This window comes from Mobula birostris, chromosome 5 (genome assembly GCF_030028105.1).
Source record: "Mobula birostris isolate sMobBir1 chromosome 5, sMobBir1.hap1, whole genome shotgun sequence".
In the NCBI taxonomy this organism is placed as follows: Eukaryota; Metazoa; Chordata; class Chondrichthyes; order Myliobatiformes; family Myliobatidae; genus Mobula; species Mobula birostris.
Window position 1 is genome coordinate 180,686,457 of NC_092374.1, and position 22,702 is coordinate 180,709,158.

Consider the following 22,702-nt stretch of genomic DNA (forward strand, 5'->3'; position numbering starts at 1 on the left):
TCTTTGACTTTGTAAATATTTTCATTTCCCTCAGGGAGCTGACCTTCAACATGGTATGATCATTTAATTTCTCTCTTAGTTTCAAGGTCACTGCTTCTAGCTGAACACGTTTTGACTTCCAAGTGCGCAAACAACACAAAACAATGGCAGTTTCAATTCAGCTTTTCAATGACAGAGGTAATTCTTTCAATTCCTCAGCATTTCTAACAGAACCAAGGGTCGAACACTGCAGGAGACCACCACTACAGCTTGCACATCCACCAAGCTGGACACAGCAGCATCTGAACACTTCAAAACTGTGTTTCAAATCCAAACACACGGCGTAGAACAACAAGAAAAGGTTGTTACTTGCCACAAGCTGGTCCAGGTTGGTGCCTCCAATTTCTCAGACACATCCAAGTGCTGATGTTCGTTTGGTACACCTGCCAAAATCTTTACCGACAAAATGTAGTAAGAAAACTGATCCAAAATCAAAACAAAAGAATTGCCGCCAGCCTGCAACTTCAGGCGTATTCGCTCCAAGTCACACCCCATCCTGAATTGTAGGTATGTCAATGATCCGTTAGTGTCACTCAGTCCTGGAACTCCTTCCCAGCAGCACTGCGCCTGTTCAAGGAAACAACTCGTCCCCCAGCTTCTTAAAGGAAAATGGTGATGGCCAACAGGCATCACCACTGACCCCATTCTGGGCATGGTTTAAAACTTAATAAAATTAGAGTCTCGAAAACCTTTACTCACACTGAGTGTTCCATTTCCCGTGCCAGTCACTTCGATGTTGATGTTGTCACCCAGCTGGAACTGTAAAAGGTAAGTAAAAGGAGAGTGTATTGGCATGTGTACCTGTCTGTACGAGTGCAATGAAGGACTAAGATGCAGCAGCATCACACACACAAAGTGTCACATAAATCACAGCGCGATCAATTATGCATTCACTAAACGAGAAAGACCAGATTCCAAAAGTCCATTGTAGTGCAAAGTGGTCAATGTTGTCATAGTTTAGCGATACTGAGGTCGAGGACCAGTGCCTTAGGAAGGCAGTGTCCATCATTAAGAATCCCCACCACCCGGGTCATGCCATCTTCTCATTGTTACCATCAGGCAGGAGGTACAGAAGCCTGAAGGCACACAGCCAGTGATTCAGGAACAGCTTCTTCCTCTCTGTGCCATCCGATTTCTAAATGGACATTGAACCCATGAACACTACCTCACTCCCTTTTTATTATTGTGTTTTTAGCACTATTTATTTTAACTATTTAATAGACACATATGCGCTTAATGTCCAGTTTTTTTCTCTATATTATCATGTATTTCATGGTACTGCTGCCATAAAGTTTTCAAGTTTCACGACATATGCCAATGATATTAAACCTGACTCTGATTACAGATCTGCAGATTGAATGGGTGAAGGGATATACAGTAGCAGTTTTTGGACCTCGTGCTTGAAGCTGGCACGAGACGGCATGGCCTGAATGGTGAAGATTAATGATGATACAAGTTGCCTTCTCGAGCAGCACCTCCTGGAGGCACTACCGATGGTGGAGAGGGATGTGGCTGTGATGTTTCGGGCTGAGTCCACCACTCTGCAGCTTCTTAAATTCCTGCTCATTCAAATTGCTGCACCAGGTTTTGCAATCAGTCAGGATAATGAAATAGTCGTGGGCAGTGTGACAGGATTGTGTAGTCAGCAACAGGCTAATTCTCTGAACCACGTTACGCTTGCCACTGTACTTGTTCCGCAGTTATGATCAAAACAAATTGCCCCCAGATTCCTGGGGAAATCCAGTGTGTTCTCACACTACAAACTAACATACTCACTGAGTCACAATTCTACGAAGTCCAAAATGGCCCTTCAGCCCATCGAATCCATGGGGCACCCAGTTATACACATCCTACATTACTCCTGATTTATTCTCTTCACATTCCCATCAGCTATGCTGAGACTCTAACCCTCAGCCAGACACTAGGAGCAACTTACAACGGCAAAGCGACCGACCGACCCACATTCCTTTGCGACGGGGGAGGAAACCGGCACGTCGTGGAGACTCACACTGTCACAGGGTGAAGCTGCAAACACCCCACAGACAGCAGGGATCAGAATCAGGTTTCATATCACCGGCATATGTCGTGAAGTTTGTCAACTTTGCGGCAGAGGGGCAGAAGCTGTTCCTGAATCGCTGAGTGTGAACCCCCTCCCTGATGGCAACAATAAGCAGCGGGCATATCCTGAGAGGTGGGGGTCCTTGACGATGCCTTGGATAGGATCTGACCTGCAGGTTGAACATTGCATTCCCCTATATTCTCTTTCATCCTTAGGGAACAGAGCACACAGTGGATACCGTCACAAAGTAGGCAACTCTGTCTCAGTTGCCCACCCCACATCCAACCCACTGGGTACTTGATTCCCAACCCACTGCACATCAACGCCCCAGTATATCTGTCAGGTAGGGAGTCTGCCACCTGTTCCACCCTCACCAGCAACAGGAAGTCAACAGTACTGCTATAGCATTTCTCTGCAGATGAAGAACTTTTTCAACCACTCCTCCGGAATCCCAAGTGTGATTCCAAAAGTAGGCAGGGGGAAGCAGGTACCTGCATGGGGTAGTCCTGGAAGCTGATACAATGGCGGCATTGAAAGGGTCTTTGGAGAGTTATGTGAACATGCAGAGAGCATGAAGTGATATAGAATGTATAGGTAGTGGGGATCTGGTTTAATTTCATTTATCATCCTGTTCAGCACAGTCATTGTGAGCTTAAGGGTTGTCCCCATGCTGTATTCTTCTACATTCTGTGTTCTAAATGCTTCAGGAGTTCTTCCCTGAAGAATACCAAAGCCTGCTAATGTTACAAAGGTATTTCTGGGTGCACTTTGTACACTGTTATACTTCAATATATGCTTTTTATCCTGTAGATGAAATCCTGTGAAGTTTCATGAAGAACCAATAAGAAACTCCTGGCCTGTCTTTAGATGCAATTCCTACCTTCAACTCATCCTGAATCAGCGTGTTGCTCCTCTGTATTTTGAGTGTTTTCCCGTAACTTCTCCCAGGGCTGCTGAATTTCAGCTTCATGTTGACCTCTTGAGGTTCAAAAGTGGCAATGCTGTACTCAGACAGCGCCTCCAAGGCAACCGTTGTATCCTTGGCAACAAAGAGAGAGAAGGCGCGAATTAAACTGTGGCTGCCATTGACCAATGAATTGACTCATTCCAACTGAATGATGTGATTAACGTGAATCCCAAGCGATGAAATCGGGAACAGCTACAGCCCTCTGGATAAAGTTCAAATTTCTAGGTAAAATTTATTATCAGAGTACACACATGTCGCCACCATGTCTTCTAGGGGATTCTTTTTCCGACAGGCATACTCAGCAAATCTAGAGAACAGTTACTGTAAACAGGATCAGTGAGCAACAAGCTGTGCAAATGCAGAGATAAATAAACAGCAATAACTACTGAGAGTATGAAGTAACAAGATACTTCATACTCCTTAAAGTGAGACCGCCAGTTGTGAGAACACTGGAAATAAAATGTGTGTAGCTATCCCCTTTTGTTCAAGAGGTTGAGGGGTAGTAACTATTCTTGAACCTGGTGGCTTTTATACCTTTTGGTTGGCATGTTGATTTCCTTTCGCCTTCACCGCTGCTTAAACCTGGGTAAAAGTTGGCCGTGAGATTTACCCTGATCTATTTAGGTCATCGGAAGAAACTCTGAGCAAACTAGGTTTGTAGCTTCAAGGGTGAGAAGCGATTGTATTGAAACATAAGATCTTGAGGGATCTTGACAGAATGGGGTGGAGACAATGTGGGAGCATCTAGAGGTCGGGGTCATTGTTCAATGGCCATGGGTCACTTATTTAAGAAAGGAGGGGGCAAAACTCTTTCAAGAATTGTCAGAATTTGGAGTTCTCTTCCTCAATGGGCAGCGGAAGCAAAGTCTTCAAATATGTTTAAGGCAGAGAGAGACAGGTTTCTGATATGTAAGGGAGCTGTGGATCAGCAAGAGTAGTGCGGAGTTGCACTCTCATTAAAAAAAGTGTTGTCCTCCTTCTCCCAGTCTGCTGTCTGCCATTGGGTGTACACGAAGAGGAATGCACCCATGCATTGGTGTACGCGAGATCTACCTGGGTAGAGCGGAATCCACCACCGTAGTTCCGTTGTTCCGTTAACCACTTTACAATAGCGCTGGCATAATTGAGTTCCTTCATGAGCACAGCTGTTAGCAGTGCATAGGCGCTGGTCTCCACCTCAATGGCTGGCGCCTGTGGGACCTGATTTAGCCGAGTTTCCTTCGCAATTAGCACTTTCGGATCGACCTTCCAATAGCGAGTATCCGTTTCTGTTTCATGATGCAAGCACAAGCACATGGTGAGGAAGAGCACGTTATGGTAACAAGAAGACCTGCTGGGGAGCCCACTGAAACAGCTGGTAGAGCTGTTGCCTCACTGCTTGCGAAGCCCCGGTTCGATCCCAACCCCAGGTGCTGATGGTGTGAACTTTGCACCTTCTCCCTGTGACCAGGTGGGCTTCCCTGAGGTACTCCAGCATTCTCCTGCACTGTAGTGACATGAGGTCAGTGCATTAAATTGCTGCTGTAAATAGTGTAGATGAGAGGTGGCTCTTGGGGCAATTGACAAGAATACTGGGAGATAAAAATTGGATCCGTTGAAATATGAGCTAACAGGCCAGTTAGAAGAATGGGCTGAAAGATGGCAGATGGAGTTTAATGCTGATAAATGTAAGGTGTTACATTTTGGAAGGACTAATCAAAATAGGACATACATGGTAAATCAGGTTACGAACTGTACAACACAAGAACAGCCCCTTCAGCCCACAATGTCGTGTCAAACTAATTAAATTAGTAATCAAATTCCCAACTAAATTAATGCCTTCTGTCTACACAACATCCTTATCCATCCATTTCCCTCACCTTCACATGCCTATCTAAATGTCTCTTAAAAGTCCCTTATGTATTTGCCTCTACCACCACTCCAGGCAGTGCATTCCAGGCACCCCAACTCTCTGTGTGAAAAAAAAAAACTTGCTCCTTAGTCTCTTTTGAACTTACCCCCTCTCACCTTAAATGCATACCTTCTGGTATTCGATATTTCAACCCTGGGAAAAAGATACTGTCAATTTACTCTACTCTTCTTCTCATAATCTTATAAACCTCTTTCAGATCTCCCCTCAGTCTCTACTACTCCAGAGAAAACAACCCAGGTTTATCCAACTTCTCATCATAGCACAGAGCATAGCATCATAGCAACAGCCTGGTAAACCTCTTTTGCACCCTCTTGAAAGGCACAATATCCTTTTCCTTTAATGGAGCACCCGGAACTGTTTCAATACCCTAGATGCAGCCTAACTAGTGTTTTATAAAGCTGCAACAGACTTTTGAATTCAATGCCATGATTGATAAAGGCAAGCATACCATATGCATTCTTAATGACTCTATTAACCTGTGTAGCCATTTTCATGGAGCTATGAACTTGGACTCCAAGATTCCTCTTCTCCTCCCTTAACATTTAACCTACCAAGGTGCAATATTTCACATTTGACTGCGTTAAACTCCATCTGCTATTTCTCCAGTGTGATCTATATCACACTGTATTCTTTGCCAAACTTCTATGCTATCCATAACACCACCAAACTTCATATCATTTGCAAACTTAATAATGTAACCATGTATATTTTCATCCAGGTCATTTATATACATCACAAACAACAGAGGTCCCAATACAGATCTCTGCAGAACACCACTAATCACAATCCTTCAGCTATAATACATCCTTTCGACCGCTACTTTCTGTCTTCTATGTGCAACCAGTTCTGAATCCAAGCAGCCAATTCACCATTAATCTTCTGGATCAGCCTCCCAGACGCAGACTAACTAGGGTTTTATAAAGCTGTAACATAACTTTCTGACTTTGAATAACTTAATGGTAGGGCATTGAAGAATGCAGTAGAACAGAGGGATCTAAGAATAATGGTGCATTGTTCCCTGAAGGTGGAATCTCATGTGGATAGGGTGGTGAAGAAAGCTTTCGGTATGCTGGCCTTTATAAATCAAAGCATTGAGTATAGGAGTTGGGATGTAATGTTGAAATTGTGTAAAACCAGATTTGGAGTATTAAGTACAGTTCTGGTCACCGAATTACAGGAAAGATGTCAACAAAATAGAAAGAGCACAGAGAAGATTTACTAGAATGTTACCTGGGTTTCATCACCTAAGTTACAGAGAAAGGTTGAACAAGTTGGGTCTTTATTCTTTGGAACGTAGAAGGTTGAGGGGGGGACTTGATAGAGGTATTTCAAATTATGAGGGGGATAGATAGAGTTGACGTGGATAGTCTTTTTCCATTGAGAGTGGGGGAGATTCAAACAAGAGGACATGAGTTGAGAGTTAAATGGCAAAAGTTTAGGGGTAACTTGAAGGGGAACTTCTTTACTCAGAGAGTGGTAGCTGTGTGGAACAAGCTTCCAGCAGAAGTGGTTGAGGCAGGTTCGATGTTGTCGTTTAAAGTTAAATTGGATAGCTATATGGACAGGAAAGGAATGGAGGGTTATGGGCTGAATGCAGGCCGGTGGGACTAGGTGAGAGTAAGAGTTCGGCATGGACTAGAAGGGCCGAAATGGCCTGTTTCCGTGCTGTAGTGGTTATATGGTCGGCAAGGATTCGGTGGTCTGAAGGGTGTATTTCTGTGCTGTATTACTCTATTGCTGCATACACAGATGTAGAGGACACAAGGTTCTGTTGTCAGTAGAAACCTCAATGTGTTAGATTGCGGTCTGGAAGAGGGATCCAGTTGTGCAATGTCTCTGTGAATGACCTTGGTGGGGTGGTTGGCAGAGCAGCTGGTACACAAACATTTCAGAGCCAGAATCAGATTTGCTAACATACGCCACTGAAGTTGGCACTTTGTGGCAACAGAACAGGGCAAAACATGAAAAATAACTATAGATTGCAATAGTAAATCAATCTGCTATGCCCCCATTGGTTGAGGTTGCATCTGAGCTGTCAACGTTATCGATACACAGGCCAGGGAAATATGATACAGAGAGTGAGCTGTTGCCCATGTAGCAGGCTCATCCTCTCCACACAGCTGATGAATCCAAAGGAAAGGCAGAGACTGACACGATTTGGCACCAGTGGGCGTTACAGGAGTTGCCAGTCACTCCTGTAACTCAACACAGGACTTTATTAGGGACTCTAGCTCCAGATTTTTCCCTCGGGGTTTACTCCCAAAGCCTTCCCCATGGGTGGGTATAGCTGCAAGGTTTGAGGTCAGAGCTTTCCTTCTCCTAGATAAGCTGCCAAACACCGCTGAAAAACCCCACCTGCTCGACTGTTAGAGAAACAAATCAATCAAGGAACGAAGAAACAAACAAGTATATAGATAGTTAGACAGATAGGTAGGTAGGTGGACAGACAGGTAGGCAGATAAATAGGCGGGTAGATAGATAGGTGGACAGATAAGTACGTAGGTAGACAGATAGGTGGATAGATAGGTAGGTGAATAGTTAGGTAGATGGATAGATAGACACATTAGGTAGATAAACAGTGCCACTGACAAATAGTTCAACATCTCAAGTACTGCCATTTATTGTATGATTCCCCACACGCCAGTTCTCCCAAAGTGCAACACCTTGTACTTGTCCAAATTAAATTCTATCTGCTATTTCTAACCTTCCCCTCCACACCCCCCCCATATTCTGCTGTATTCTGTGGCAAGCCTCTACTTTCTGCAAATCCACCTTCCCCCACCATATCCTGCAGTGTTCTGTAGCAAGCCATTTACTTTCCGCAAATCCACCCTCCCCCCCCCAATATCCTGATGTGTTCTGTGGCAAGCCTCTACTTTCTGCAAATCCACCTATTATGATGCCATCCACAAGACACTCAAGAAATCAGAATTATTTAAGAAAGAGTTAGTCGTTGTGTCAGAATGCTCCGAATGGGACAGGAAATACAAGCACACAACTGGATACACACGTACGCATTTTGTTACATGTGCTGTTGTACACAGGTGATATTTATTACAGATTAGCCACAGAATAGCTCACACCTTCAAGTAGTTGTATCCAAAAGTGATAGCCGACAGAATCAGGGCACTTCAGCATATCATGCCAATGCTAACCATAAAGATATTAACTACTCTAATCCAATTTATATCATACAGTGCTATGAATCATGTTCTATGCCTTGGGAGTCAGATTTTTGTACAGATATAGCTTCAGTGCCTGTTTCTGCTGTGGCCTTAGGCAGTGAGTTCCAGATGCCAAGTGAGATCCTCTCTATGCCTCTTACCCCCCACCCAACCCGTGCCCTCTTATTTCAGACGCTCAACAATGCACTACTCCAACTGCCAGAGATTGGAAAGGACATTGAAAGTTACCTTTGTCATAGGTTTCCAAGCCTTTCAGCTTTTCAAATGCCATGCGTGCTTCGGAACTGGTCGGGTCGAACAAGGTGAGAGCATAGGAGGTGATGGCGAGTGCATATGGTCTCTGAATAGACTCAACTTTGCCGAAGAGATATTGCACCGCCTTGTTGATGCTGTCTTCCTGCAACGGGCAAGTGATTGGGGGAGAGGAGTGAACAGTGTCAGTCACCACACTGCAAACACACATTTTGTTCCTTTAAAGCTGATGAGAAGTGTGCAAGGGACCAAGGTAACTATAAGCTATCAGCATTTCAACATAATGTGGTAACAAGGTGGAGTATTTTAGTCCTGAAAAGCATTATGCTTCAGCAAGATTTCAGTTACCTCTTCAAGAGTTTCATATTCAAACATCTATTCTCTCTTCTCCCCCTCCCAAAAGCTCGAGAACACACACCACCAGCTCCTACCCTGCTGTGGAAAGCCTCTCAAACAGATCTCGTGCGATAAAGATAAGTTCCTGATCTCTCATTCTACCTCGATGTGGCCATTGCATCTTATTTGTTTGGTTGCTCTGCACGTTCTCTCTAACTTCAATGTTGTGTTCTTCACTCTGTTACTATTTTTTGTTTTGTCCTACCTCGACGTACTTGAGTGGGAAACAATTACCCTTTATGACATGCAAAACAAGTTTTAAAAAAGCAATTCAGTATACATGGCAATATTAGACAGGTTAACCAATTAAGAAATCATTCTTTGAGGCAATGGGTGATCCTGCACCAAGTGCTTCTTACGCTACTTTGGATGGCAGTTCATATTGAAGGTGTACACGTTGGGTGAGGCAGGGAAGATCTCCCCTCCTGATCTGCCTAGCAACATCAGGAAGGAGTGCCCTCTATTGAATGGGTATGGCTCCAACTGCACTGAAGAAGTCCGGGACAAAATGGCCACCTGATCTACCATAGTGGCTGCAGTGAGAGCCATATACAAAACAGAATGCAATTACTCAGCCAGTAATCACTCACCCAACTGCACCCACCCACACCGTGAGGTTGGTCACCAGTAACCCCTGAAAAAGTTAATGAACCACGTGGTTGAAACTAACACTCTTGTCCAGAGTGATTTACTTAACTCAGTTTTAATTCTCGGCTAGGAAGATGAATGTCTATGACACTGGTTGGTAAAACGGGCTTTGTAAACAGTAACAAACAATAAGCCAGTGTTTTTCAATGTGCATTGGGCTGAACTGGCATTAAATTGGCCAACCCTAGCTGCCCTTGTGAATATGGTGCCAAGCCCCGATACCAATGTATTGCGATATTAAAGAACAAAACTTTTGCAGGTATATTACTTTGTGGTAATTCCAGAGTCACTGATGGGAACAGCATTTATAGTCTACATTAAATGTTCTCCAGAAGGTGGTGGTGAGCTGCCTACTTCAGCCACTGCACTTGGCGTAACTCCAGAAATCAGGCACATCGATGGCTCCAGATTGGTGATGTATCTGCAAGTCAGGGTGGTGTAACATGGAGGGAAACCGAGGCGCGGCACTGTTCCCATGGAGCAGTCTGTGCAAGTACCTGCAGTGCATTTTGAAGATCAGTTTCCCCTTGGGGTGTCAGAAGCTGACCCTGATCTACTCTTGTTTACATGGCTGACCCAGTTGAGCTTTGGGTCAACGGAATGTTAGTTATGGGAGACTGGGTGACTGGAGTGACAGTGAATGCCAAAAGGTAGATGGACGCATTTTCCCTTATTGGACATGGTCATCTTATGGTGTAAACATTACCTGTCACATAACAACGGATGCCTAAACAGTATCGATTCCTTTGCTGCTTCAAAGACAGTGGTGCAACAGGTAGAGCTGCTACCTCAGAGATCCAAAGCCGCGAGTTGAATCATGATCTCCAGTGCTGTCTGTGTGGAGTTTACAAGTGCTCACATATCCCAACATGTGCAGTTTGGTGGGTGAGCTGGCCACTGTAGATTGCCACTTGTGTGTGACTGAGGAGTAAAATTTGTGGGGAGGATAGAAAACTCTGATTAATGTTGATTTAGTGTTGTTGGATGGTTGGATGGTGAACTGTATGTTTCTGTGGGCCATGACTCTCTCGTTGTCCTGCATAGTTTGGTGTGTATTTCAGCCATTCATTTCCCAGCTATCCAATTAGTCTGGTATGCACTCTTCAAGAGTGTCTTTACCCAACTTTCACCCCCACGCACTTGACAATCCCCTTAATGACAATCCTGTACTGAAGATGTTGAGTAAATACATTGTGTCGAGCCTCACCACTTCTTGCTTTTCCTCCATGTTGTCTGGAAAGGACGGCAGAGAACGCACCAGTGCGATGGTGATAAAAGCGGTCAAGGAGATCTTATACTCTACCCCACCGACTCCACCCTACAGTAAAGGATGAGAGATCAGACATTGAGCTTTTCAATTGACACAAAAAGAAAAGACAGCATTATCCCTGTGGTCTTGCAGAATCTCCTTACAATGAACAATGCCCTTACTTGGTTGTAGGTAATTCAACGAAGCAAAGAACATAGGACACTACAGCACAGGTAAAGACTTCAACACTCAATGTTGTGTCAAATTAAATAAACTAATGACATCCAATCTCTTCTGTTCCAAATGGTTCATAATGCTGACCCTTTATTAGACACTAATCAGGCCACACTTGGAATATTGTCAACAGTTTTGGGCCCATATATCAGAAAGGATATGTGTCATTGGAGACAGTCCAGGGGAGGTTCGTGAGGATGATCCTGGGAATGAAGGGGTTAACATGTGAGGAGCACTTGGCAGCTTTAGGCCTGTACTCACCAGAATTTAGAAGAATGCAGGGGTGGGGGGATCTCATTGAAACCTACCGAATGTTGAAAGGACTAGGTCGGGTGGGTGCGGAGAGAATGTGTCCTCTGATGGGGATATTCAGAACTGGAGGGCACAGCCTTAAAATGGAGGGGTGATACTTTAGAACAGTGGCAAGGAGGAATTTTTTAGCCAGAGAGTAGTGAATCTGTGGAATGCACTGCCACAGGCTACGGTGGAGGCCAAGTCCATGGGTATATTTAAAGCAGAATATAAAGCAGAATATATGGTCTGACTGGCAGACCACAGTACATGTGCTTGCAACACTGTGTGTCCGACAGAGTGATCAGCAGCACTGGGACTCTACAGGGGACTGTCGTCTCCCTTTCTCTTCACCATTTACACCTTGGACTTCAACTACTGCACAGAGTCTTGTCATCTTCAGAAGTTTTCGGATGACTTTGCCATAGTTGGGTGCATCAGCAAGGGAGATGAGGTTGAGTACAGGTCTACGATAGGAAACTTTGTCACATGGTGTGAGCAGAATTATCTGCAGCTTAATGTGAAAAAGACTAAGGAGCTGGTGGTAGACCTGAGGAGAGCTAAGGTACTGGTGACCCCTGTTTCCATCCAGGGGATCAGTGTGGACATGGTGGAGGATTACAAATACCTGCGGATACGAATTGACAATAAACTGGACTGGTCAAAGAACACTGAGGCTGTCTACAAGAAGGGTCAGAGCCGTCTCTATTTCCTGAGGAGACTGACGGCCGTTAACATCTGCCGGACGATGCTGAGGATGTTCTACGAGTCTGTGGTGGCCAGTGCTATCATGTTTGCTGTTGTGTGCTGGGGCAGCAGGCTGAGGGTAGCAGACACCAGCAGAATCAACAAACTCATTCGTAAGGCCAGTGATGTTGTGGGGATGGAACTGGACTCTCTCACGGTGGTGTCTGAAAAGAAGATGCTGTCTAAGTTGCATGCCATCTTGGTCAATGTCTCCCATCCACTACATAATGTACTGGGTGGGCACAGGAGTACATTCAGCCAGAGACTCATTCCACCGAGATGCAGCACAGAGCGTCATAGGAAGTCATTCCTGCCTGTGGCCATCAAACTTTACAGCTCCTCCCTTGGAGGCTCAGACACCCTGAGCCGATAGGCTGGTCCTGGACTTATTTCATAATCTACTGGCATAATTTACATATTACTATTTAACTATTTATGGTTCTATTACTATTTATTATTTATGGTGCAACTGTAACGAAAACCAATTTCCCCCCCGGATCAATAAAGTATGACTATGACTATGACTAGAAGTTAATAATTTCCTGATTGGTCAGGGCACCAAAGGATATGGCAAGAAGGCAGGTGTATGGGGTTGGGTGGGATCCAGGATCAGCCATGATGGAATGGTGCAGCAGACTCGATGGGCTGAGTGGCCTAATTCTGCTCCTATGTCTCAGGTCTGAAGGCTGATTTATACTTGTGCATCAAATGTACGCCGTACGTACGGTGTAGCGGCGTACCCTATGTTGTACTCTATGCTGAACCCTACGCCATAGCCTAACGCACATCTCTCCCAAAATGTAACTATGCATCGCGACGACGCAGACCTCAGCAAGTGTGATTGGTCCGTTTGGTAGCATCACATTTCCTCCTAAGCAGCAATAGCTTCCCATTGGGTGACTGAAGGGCAGGGAAGGAACTCTGGCTGCAACGCTTACCATAAAGCTTTACAGACCTCCGAAATTATGGAGGACCCTGTGCTTGACGCCGGTTTGTAGCTAGCTGCTACAGCCTGTTGACTTCCACCTGAAGCTAAAACTCGAATGGTGATTGCCAGTCTCTGAGTATACTGTGCGTACACTGATGCGAAATAAATGGCTGGAGACGATGAACCAAATTGTCAAATCTACCTGCGGACATCCGAAAACATTTGAAATGCATTTCCTCGTCCATGTCTCTCAGTGGCCGGACAAGCACAGAAAATTCACCCTCCTTCAGTTTCAGTCACCATTGTTTGAAACTCAACACGAAGAAACTCAACACAGTGGCATAGAAACCCCACCGCCAACTATCATTTTGGCGGTGAATTGCAGAGCAACACAAACGCACAAGTATAAGTGCTCACAACGGCGTAGCCTACTTGCTACGGCGTAAACTAGTATGCACAAGTATAAATCAGCCTTTATGGTGCACATTCTCCCCACATTCATGTGCATCACTAAGCCCATTAAATGCCTTTATCATACTTGCACCTCTGGCAGCAGTTTCCAGGCAGCCACCACTCTCCGTTTTGAAAAAAAACTTTGCCCGCAGATGTCATTTGAACTTTCCCCTCTCACTTTAAATTCATGTGGAGAAGGTGTTTCCTATGTTGGGGCAGCCTAAGACTAGAGGATGCAGCCTCAGGATATAGGGATGTCCATTTAGAAAGGAGATGATAGGAATTTCTTTAGCCAGAGAGTGGTGAGTCTGTGGAATTAAAGATGCATATGGAATGTCTAAATGAGCAACACAGAGAGTGGTGGCTGCCAGGAATGTACTATCGGGGATTGTGGTGGTGCTATTCAAGTGGTTCTTAGATGACAGAAGAATGGAGATTAGAGAGATATGGATATTGTGTAGGAAGGAGTGATTAGGTGTCATTAACTTAATCAGTTCGGGACAGCATAGTGGTCTAAAGAGCCTGTTTTGAGCTGTATAATAACCATTGAATCCCACTGTAATTCCCAAACAGTACAAGACCAACCTCACCAGAGATTTCACTAGTGACTGACAGACAAGGACATTGGACTCGATGAAGGAAGTTAGAGAACTCTTCTGAAATATGGTACATTATTTTAGAGTTTAAATTATCTATGTTTTAGATTTTTAGCTTCTGTTTTTATTTCTTAGAGTTTTAGATTTCGTTGCCTTTTAAAGTATTCACATTTTGGGTTTTGAGTTTTTCGTTCAAATTATTAATTTGAACAATAGTTTTTAAAAAGTGCCTGACACTCAATATCAGTGAGAAGTCATGCGGTTATCAGGTGAGCGTTGGTATGGTCATTCTCTCTGAAACAACATTGGGCATGCTGCCACAGAGGCTAGACTCCAGAGACAGGCTTGGAATGGACAACCATGGAACCTGAGGGGGATGCATTGTCCACATGCGGTGGGGTGGAGGGTGTCGTCAGTGAGTACAGACCCATTAGTTTCTCCAGAGAAGGGTATGGTGGCTTTATGTCCTTGTATTGCCAATCTGATGGTCTGTTTCCCCAGCTCAGTTCCAGTTGCAAAGTTTTGGTGCGAGAAAGTTACCCAGGGCAACCATCATAGAATGTTACAGTGCATAAGAAGGCAGTTTGTGCATTTTCTCTCCCTCTCTCTGTTGTCTATCATCAGAGCATATATGCTTGGGATTTTGAGCAGACGATTCAGAGGTTCTGAGGGAGAGTTTATTCCACACAAAGTGTGGCTGGAATCCAGAACAAACTTCCTGATGAGTTGTATAGGCAGAGACTCTCACAACATTCAGGTGACTTCTAGAATGGCCAAGTGGAATGTGTAGAGCACGGCAAGACACAGAAGACATCCTGGTCATCCACTGCGCCTCATCCCATCTCCAGCCGTCTCAACTCTGTCTTGCCACTGGATCCAGATGGGAATTGGGAAGAGAGAGTGAGGCTGACGCTGCGCAACTCTCCCTCACTTAAATCCAAATCACGCGCTAGTCTCGACACCATCAATGGTGTCGAGGTCTTCATCGATGACAACAATGGACGAACAAGAGAATGGCCAAGCACAGAAGATGAACAGTATTCGCACAGATGGTGAGTCGATGGTTGATATGGACACGGGCTGTGTGACTATAACTATCAAGATCATTTTGAACTTAATGTCTCACCTGTTGGGCTGAAGGAAGTGGGGAGCAGAGAGACTTTTAAATTCCACTTGACCTTAGCCTCCATTGAAGCTAGCAAGAGTAATAATGAAAGAAAATTTCAGACAGACAGACAGATGGTACGAACGCTTCTACAACCTGCATTTCTCGGTGGTACACTGGTTGGGGGTCCTTGAATTGTCCTGTCACTTCCTGGATTCTAGCCAAATACAAGGCAGATTCCTGAATATGTTCTCTCCGTACATGGATCTGCATCTGAACTATTGAAAGTATCTTTGTAACAAACGCTGTCAGCCTGAAAAGTGCAACAGAGAAGTTGTTATTGAGTCAGAAAGCCAACCAGTATGCAGGCCACTGATAAACTTCTAGAGGAACTCAGTACATCAAGTAGCATCTGTGTCTATGTCTCTATGTCTGTGTAAGTGTGTAGGGGGTGGTTGGGGGAAATTGTCGCTGTTTGGGTAGAAATCTTGCATCAAGACAGAGAGGGGAGATGGGCAGTCTAGAGAGGAGAAGGGAAAGGGGTGAGTAGGGGCCCACAGTGATCAGTGGACCACGAAAGGGTGAAGGATGATGGTCTGATCTTGCCATGTATGGGAGGGAAGGTGCAGTGGGTTAGGAAGGCATTGGTAGCTGGTTGATACATAGATGGAGGGGGATAGAGATGGGGGGAGAGGGGGAGGGAGGGGGAGAGGGAGAGAGGAGGTGGGGAGGGGGGAGAGAGGAGGGGAGAGAAGGGGAGAGGGGGAGAGGGGGGAGGGGGGAGGAGGGGTGGAGGGGAGGGAGAGGGGAGAGGGGGGAGAGAGGGGGGAGAGAGGGGGAGACAAAAGGGGGAGGGGGAGAGAAAAGGAGAGGGAGAGGGAGATGGAGAGGGAGATAGAGAGAGAGAGAGAGAGAGAAAAAAGCAGGAACACAAAGCTGACAAGTGCTGGATTTGACTCAAGCAAAGGAGTTGATCATTTTCTCTTTTCGCTCTACTTATTTAGTTTAGCTTGTATACGTATATATGTAGACATACACACATATACTTCTTACTGTAATTTGCTTTATTTTATTATGTATTGCAATGTATTGCTGCCGCAAACAAAAAGTTTCACAACATACACCAGTAACATTCAACGTGATTGTGACTGATTCTGAATTGCTTTCGGGGAGAGGGATATGACAGATGAAGTCAGAGTCAGACAGTCATAGAGTCATAGAAAAGTACAGCACTGAAACTTTACCCTTGCTGAAGTCCTTTGGCCCATCTCGTCCGTGCGAGTCATTCAAACTGCCTAGGCTATCAACCATCACTGGGACAACAGCCCTCCATATCCTTGCCATCCATATACTCATCCAAACTTCACTTAAACATTGAAATCGAGCTTGCATGCCCCACCTGCACTGGCAGCTCATTCCACACTCTCATGAACCTCTGAGTTAAAAAGTTTCCCCTCATGTTCCTCGTAAACTTTTCACCTTTCACCCTTATCACATCACCGCTATTTGTAGTCTGAATTTATTGCCAGGACTGAAATGGCCCTGTACTGGGGAGTTAAATAGGATGGTTACCTATAGACCTGAATGGCAAGGATGACTGAGTTCCTCTCTTGAAGGATATTGCTGAATGAGGTGGGTTTTTCCAGCATCTGGTCATTTTGTGGTTACTGTTACGGAGCTGAACAGTAGACCGAGTTAATTGCTTGTATTTCAATCCCCGATGTAGGATGTGACCTCATCTCTCTAAATCAGTGGTCCAGAACTACCTGTGAGTGCGTTCATAATCCTGCAGTACAGCTGAGACTTGACTAGGAGTAAGAGGTAGCACAAGCACCCTCCAACAAATGAACATTCTAGCAAACCTCTACAGGTATCCTGTTGAAAGTGTCCCGACTGGTTACAGCAAGGTCTGGTGTAGCAACTTGAATGAGGAGGGAAATAACTAGGTTCAGAGAGTAGTGGTCTCAGCCCAATACATCAGGAGCACATACTGCACCTCCTAACTACTGGAAGTACCTGCAGGAGGCACTGCACAGGAAGGAAACATCTTTTATTGAAGATTGCCATCATGCAACATTCTCGCACCTAGTATCAGGCAGGAGGCACAGAAGCCTGAAGTCCCACACCATCAGATTCAAGAACAGCTACTTCGCTTCAACCATTCAATTCCTGAGCTATCCGGCAGAACCATATTCAGTTCATCAGTTATAGCAACAGTATGACCATCTTACACGACAATGGATTCTGCATTTCTTGCTATAATTGTGCTCTTTCTTGTGTTCAGCCAACACACACAAAATGCTGGCAGAACTCAGCAGGCCAGGCAGCATCCATGGAAAAGAGTAAACCCAAAACCCTTCATCAGGACTGGAGAAGAAGGATGAGAAGTCAGGATAAGAAGGTGGGGTGGGGGGGGGAAGGGAGGAAGAAGTACTAGGTAATAGGTGACAGGTGAAACTGGGAAGGGGGGTGAGTGAAGTAAAGAGCTGGGAAATTGATTGGTGAAAGAGATAAAGGTTTGGAGAAGGGGGAATCTGATCAGAGAATACAGAAAGCCATGGAAGAAGGGGAGGAGCACCAGACGGAGGTGATAAGCGGGTAAAGAAATAAGGTGAGAGAGGGAAACAGGAACGGAGAATGGTGAAGGAGAGAAGGGGAGGCAATTACTGGAAGTTTGAGAAGTCGCCGTTCATACCATCAGGCTGAATGCTACCCAGAGAGAATATAAGGTGCTGCACCTCCAACTTGAGTGTGCCCTCAATACGGCAGTAGAGGAGGCTGTGGACTGACATGTTGGAATGGGAATGGGAATGGGAAGTAGAATTGAAGTGGGTAGTCACCAGGAGATCCTGCTTTTACTGGTGTTGTTATGCTTAATTTATGTTCATCTTGTAAATGTTGTGCATCTGGTAGCCATACTTGAGCTGCTGCTGCAAGTAAGTTTGTACAGAACCTGTGCACACATGTACTCGAGCAGGTGACAGTATACTCAACTTTAGAAAGTGTACTTCTTGGGTGGGGGGCTACGTACCAGCTGCTACTGGGAGTGTGCTTCCAGGTTCCATATGAACCATCGGACTTCTTAAATTCCAGAATCCGCTTGTACCCTGTGAATGAAATACCAGGTCTGAAAAATGTGCTCCCAAACAATTGCATCACGTAACTGGCTTGGTCAGAGAGATGGTATGTCCACAGAGTGAATGGTGAGAGTTTCAGTTCATTGGCTCATAGATGCAAGTGCTGAAAGTGCAGAACACTGACAAGGGAGACCAAACTTGCCCACCTCCTCTTGCCCATCCCTCTTTCCTCTCTCATCGCCCCCTGCTTGCCTCCTCCAGTCCCTTCCCTTACTCTCTTTCCTTCTCTTGCTCACACTTCCACATCTTCCCACTCTCTTTCCAAACACCCCACCAGTCTTCTTTCCTCCATTTCCCTATTCTACACTTCCCCTCCCTCTGTCCTCCCTTCCTTGTCTCCCTTAACCTACCTCCTTCTCCTATTACTCCACCTCCTCCTTCCTCCCTTTGCACCACAAACATCTCTACAAGAAGAGCAAGCAGAAGATAGAAAACAATGAATGGGAGCCACTCCCTCCTTCCACCTCTCCTCCCTCCTTCTACCTCTCCTCCCCCCACCCACAGCTCTTTCTTCCTCTGTTCCCCTGCCTCCCACTGCCAGCTCCAGAGCCTCTCTTCTATTTTACCTCCTGACCTCCCTCTAACCTTTCTTTTCTTCTCCCTCTGCAGTTCTGTTGCCATTCTCCCCTTCTTCTATCTTCTAGGGCTTACATCAACCCCTTCTTGTGGATATCTTAGTGGCATAGCTGATATGGCCACCAGGGAGCAAGGTGTGATCCCGGCCTCCTGCGGTGTCTGTGTGACGTTTGCACATTCGCCCTGTGACCGCCTGTGTTTCCCCCCCCCCCCACCCCGAGATCCTCTGTTTTTATCCCACAAGGTATGTGGTAGGAAGGTTAATTTGGCACTGGAAATTGCCCCTAGCATGCAGGTGAAGGGTAGAACCTTTCGGCTAGCTGCTGAGAATGTGGGGATGATAAAATTGGGTTAATGAGATTGGGTGGTTAATGGTTGGCACAGACATGGTGGGCCAGAGTCCCTGTTTCTCTGCTGTACAGCTATCCAATTGAAATGAAATCTTTCTATTTTGGTCATTTGTCTACCTCGTGATAGAGGCATAGGTAGCATCGACAGATGGAATAATTTTCCTCACGGTATAAATAACAAATAACAAAGAACATGCACTTCAGGTGAGAGGGAGTCAGAATAAAGGAAGTGTGGGGTAAGATTTTATTACACGAAAGATGATGGGTGCTTTAAGTTGCCGGCTAGGGGAGGTGCTGGAAATGTATATGACAGTAGCATTGAAGAGGCTGTTAAAGACACAGGGATCTGCAGGGAATGGAGAGATAGGGATCACGCATAGTGATTTAGTCTGATTCAGCTATGTGTTCAGCACAGACATTATGGTTGGTCTATTCCTGTGCTGGCTTGATGTGTGCACTATAAGTGGCAGCGGTGTGTGTGTTCAGAAAGCTAATACCTAGTCGTCTCCACCTGTTTCAACATGTTGTAGAGCTTCGTCCTTGCGTTCAGCTTTCAGTGAGATCCACTGCTCGCTCCTGTCCAGGTAGTTCACGGCAAACACAGTAGGTGCCATGTAGAAAGAGGTTTGCTCGGCACAGCCTCTGGGCAACTGTATGAGCTTGTCAATTCCTTCCGGATCCAAGGTGTTTGGCACCGTTTCTCCAAGTACTTCACCTGTATGAAAAATTGTCAATGAACGGGGTTGCAAAGTTCAATGTCAAGTTTATTGTCAATGGCCATCCCAAGGCATAAACGCAAGAGAATTCACTCTTTGCAGCAGCAGCACTGTGCATCACAGGCATGGCAAACTTAATGACATAAACTGGAAGTTTCTTAAATTATACAGGACAAGAGGAACAAGAATAAGCATACAACATTAGTGAAAGTTGAGGGAAATATAGTCGTGGGAACAAAACTGAGGTTTTTCAGGTCCTGGCATATAAAACTTTGACAAACTTCTATTGGTATGTGGTGGAGAGTACATTGACTGGCTGTACCACAGCCTGGTATGGAAACACCAATGCCCTCAAATGGAAAATCCAGTAAAAAGTCATGGATGCAGCCCAGTCCATCAGAGGTAATGTCCTCCCCACCATTCAGCACATCTTCACAAAACATTGTCACAGTTCTCGCTGCTGCCATCAGGAAGGAAGTATGGGAACCTTGGGATGCATACCACTAGGTTCAGGAGCAGTGATTACCCCTCTACTGTCAAACTCCTAAACCAAATGGGATAACTTCACCCAACTTCACTTACCCCTTCACTGAAATGTTTCCACAACCAACAAACTCACTTTCAAGGGCTCTCCATATCATGTTCTCCATATGTTTTGTTGATCTATTTATTAATATTTCTTTCTCATTGTATTTGCATAGTTTGTTTTCTTTCGCATAGTGCTTGAATGCCCAAGTTATTGCGGTCTTTCATTGATTCTAATATTGTTATTATTCTATTATGGATTTGTTGTGTATGCCCACAAGAAAATGAATCTCTGGGTTGTCAATGGTGACGTATATGTACATCGATAATAAATTTACTTTGAACTCTTCAAGAACCTGAGGACAGTGTTGTTGAACCTTGAGGGATGGGTCTTAAGGCTCCTGTACCTCGTGTCTGATGGAAGCAATAAGATGGTGGGGGTCTATCTTGACAATCTTGCCTTCTTAAGACATCACCTCTTGTAGACGTCTTTGATGCTGATGGGAGCTGTACCATTCATGGAAATGACCAAGGCCACTACTCTCTGAAATCTTGTGTTTTCCTGTACTTTAGAGTTCCCAGACCAGTCAATCTTTTCAACTCGCACTGAAGTCTTGAATGGCACCATCTATTTTCCTCACTGCCTTGTATAATTTATCTAAAACGTATACTCAGTGGCAACTTTCTTAGGTAAATCTGTATGCCTGCTCATTAATGCAAATACCTAATCAACCAATCATGTGGCAGTAACTCAATGCATAAGAGCATGCAGACATGGTCAAGAGGTTCAGTTGTCGTTCAGACCAAATATGAGAATGGGGAGCAAACGTGATCCAAGCAACTTTGACTGGGGAGCGATTGTTGGTGCCAGACAGGGTGGTCTGAGTATCTCAGTATTAGCTGATCTCCTGTTATTTCATTTATTTAGCTAGGTAGTGCTACAGTGCAGAGAAGGCCCCTCCAGCCCTCCAAGCACCCTGCCGCAAGAATTGCCGACAAACTGAATTAACCCTACTCTAAAATGGGACGATTTACAATGACCAGTTAACCAAACCTGTACATCATTGGACCATGGGAGCACCTGGCGGACAATGCATGCATTCCATGGGGAGGATGTACAGACTCCTTAGAGAGGAACGCCGGGATTGAACCTGAAACTCCAGAATCCCCCGAGCTGTAATCGTGTAACAGTCAGCATGGTTACTGTGGCGTCTACGTCAGTCATGTAAAACAGTCTCTAGAGTTTACATGAGAATAGTGCAAGAAACAAAACACATCCAGTAAGTGGCGGTTCTGTGGGCGAAAATGCCTTCTTGCTGAGACAGGGCAGAAAAGAATGGCCAGGCTGGTTCATGCTGACAGGAAAGCCACAGTAACTCAGAAAACCATGCGTTACAACAGTGGTGTGCACAAGGGCATCTCTGAATGCACAACTCGTTGAACCCTGAAGCAGATTGCTACAGCAGCACAAAAACCATGAAAACACACTCAGTGGACACCTTATTTGGTATAGGAGCTACCTAATTGTGGCCACTGAGTGCCTGTTCTGTGCATTGTCTGTACCGACGTGCCAGTGATGTTGCAGCAAGCAAATTCTTCATTGCAACTCTACCTCACCGTACATGAAAAAAACATCATCCTAATGATGGGAAAACACAATTAATTGCTCAACCAACGAACATGGGAGGATATTGAAATAGATTGTGACAGGTCGGAGCTCCAGATATTTCCAGCCCTTAATATTTTGATATTAGAAACATAGAAAACCTACAGCACAATACAGGCCCTTCAGCCCAGAAAGCTGTGCTGAACATGTCCTTACCAAAGAACTACATAGGCTTACCCACAGCCATCTATTTTTCTAAGCTCCATGTACCCGTCCAGGAGTCTCTTAAAAGACTCTGTGGTACTGGTTTCTCAGCATCATAGAAATTATATACCAGCAATTAAAATGGAAATATGGAAAAGATCACTCTATACTTTGGGGGGGGGGGGATGCTGGGGAGAGTGCTGCTATTTCAAAATATGCATCTCTCGTTTGATACAGGAAGGAGTTGAAATTTTAACTCGGATGGTCTTTTGAACTCTCTTCCTTCAAAGGCAGCAGAAGCAGAGTCTCAGTATGTTTAAGCCAGCGATAAAGGAAACCCCAGTAATCTTTGACGGTGAACAGGGATAGTTTCAGGTCTATTGGATGCTGTTGGCTATAAATAGACTAACACACTTCTCATTCATCTTGCAGATCTTACACTGAAGTGAATGGTTACCAGAGTGAGATGGGACGGCAGTGAATCAGTAACTTCTGACTTAAAATCAGTATAATTAAGCCAGTTGTAA

At 45.0% G+C, this 22,702-nt stretch overlaps 1 protein-coding gene across 1 annotated transcript in view; it reads right to left on the minus strand.

Annotated features, from left to right (window-relative positions):
• Positions 1-22,702, minus strand: part of LOC140198096 (complement C4-like) — a 125,785-nt gene that overhangs the window by 23,943 nt on the left and 79,140 nt on the right. Inside the window, exons 24-31 of the mRNA XM_072258996.1 lie at positions 19,636-19,839; positions 18,093-18,168; positions 15,218-15,374; positions 10,666-10,776; positions 8,391-8,559; positions 4,119-4,333; positions 2,979-3,137; positions 739-798 (exon numbers count right to left, since the gene is read on the minus strand). Of these exons, the coding sequence (XP_072115097.1) occupies positions 739-798; positions 2,979-3,137; positions 4,119-4,333; positions 8,391-8,559; positions 10,666-10,776; positions 15,218-15,374; positions 18,093-18,168; positions 19,636-19,839 (1,151 nt within the window). The remainder of the gene's footprint in view (positions 1-738; positions 799-2,978; positions 3,138-4,118; positions 4,334-8,390; positions 8,560-10,665; positions 10,777-15,217; positions 15,375-18,092; positions 18,169-19,635; positions 19,840-22,702) is intronic.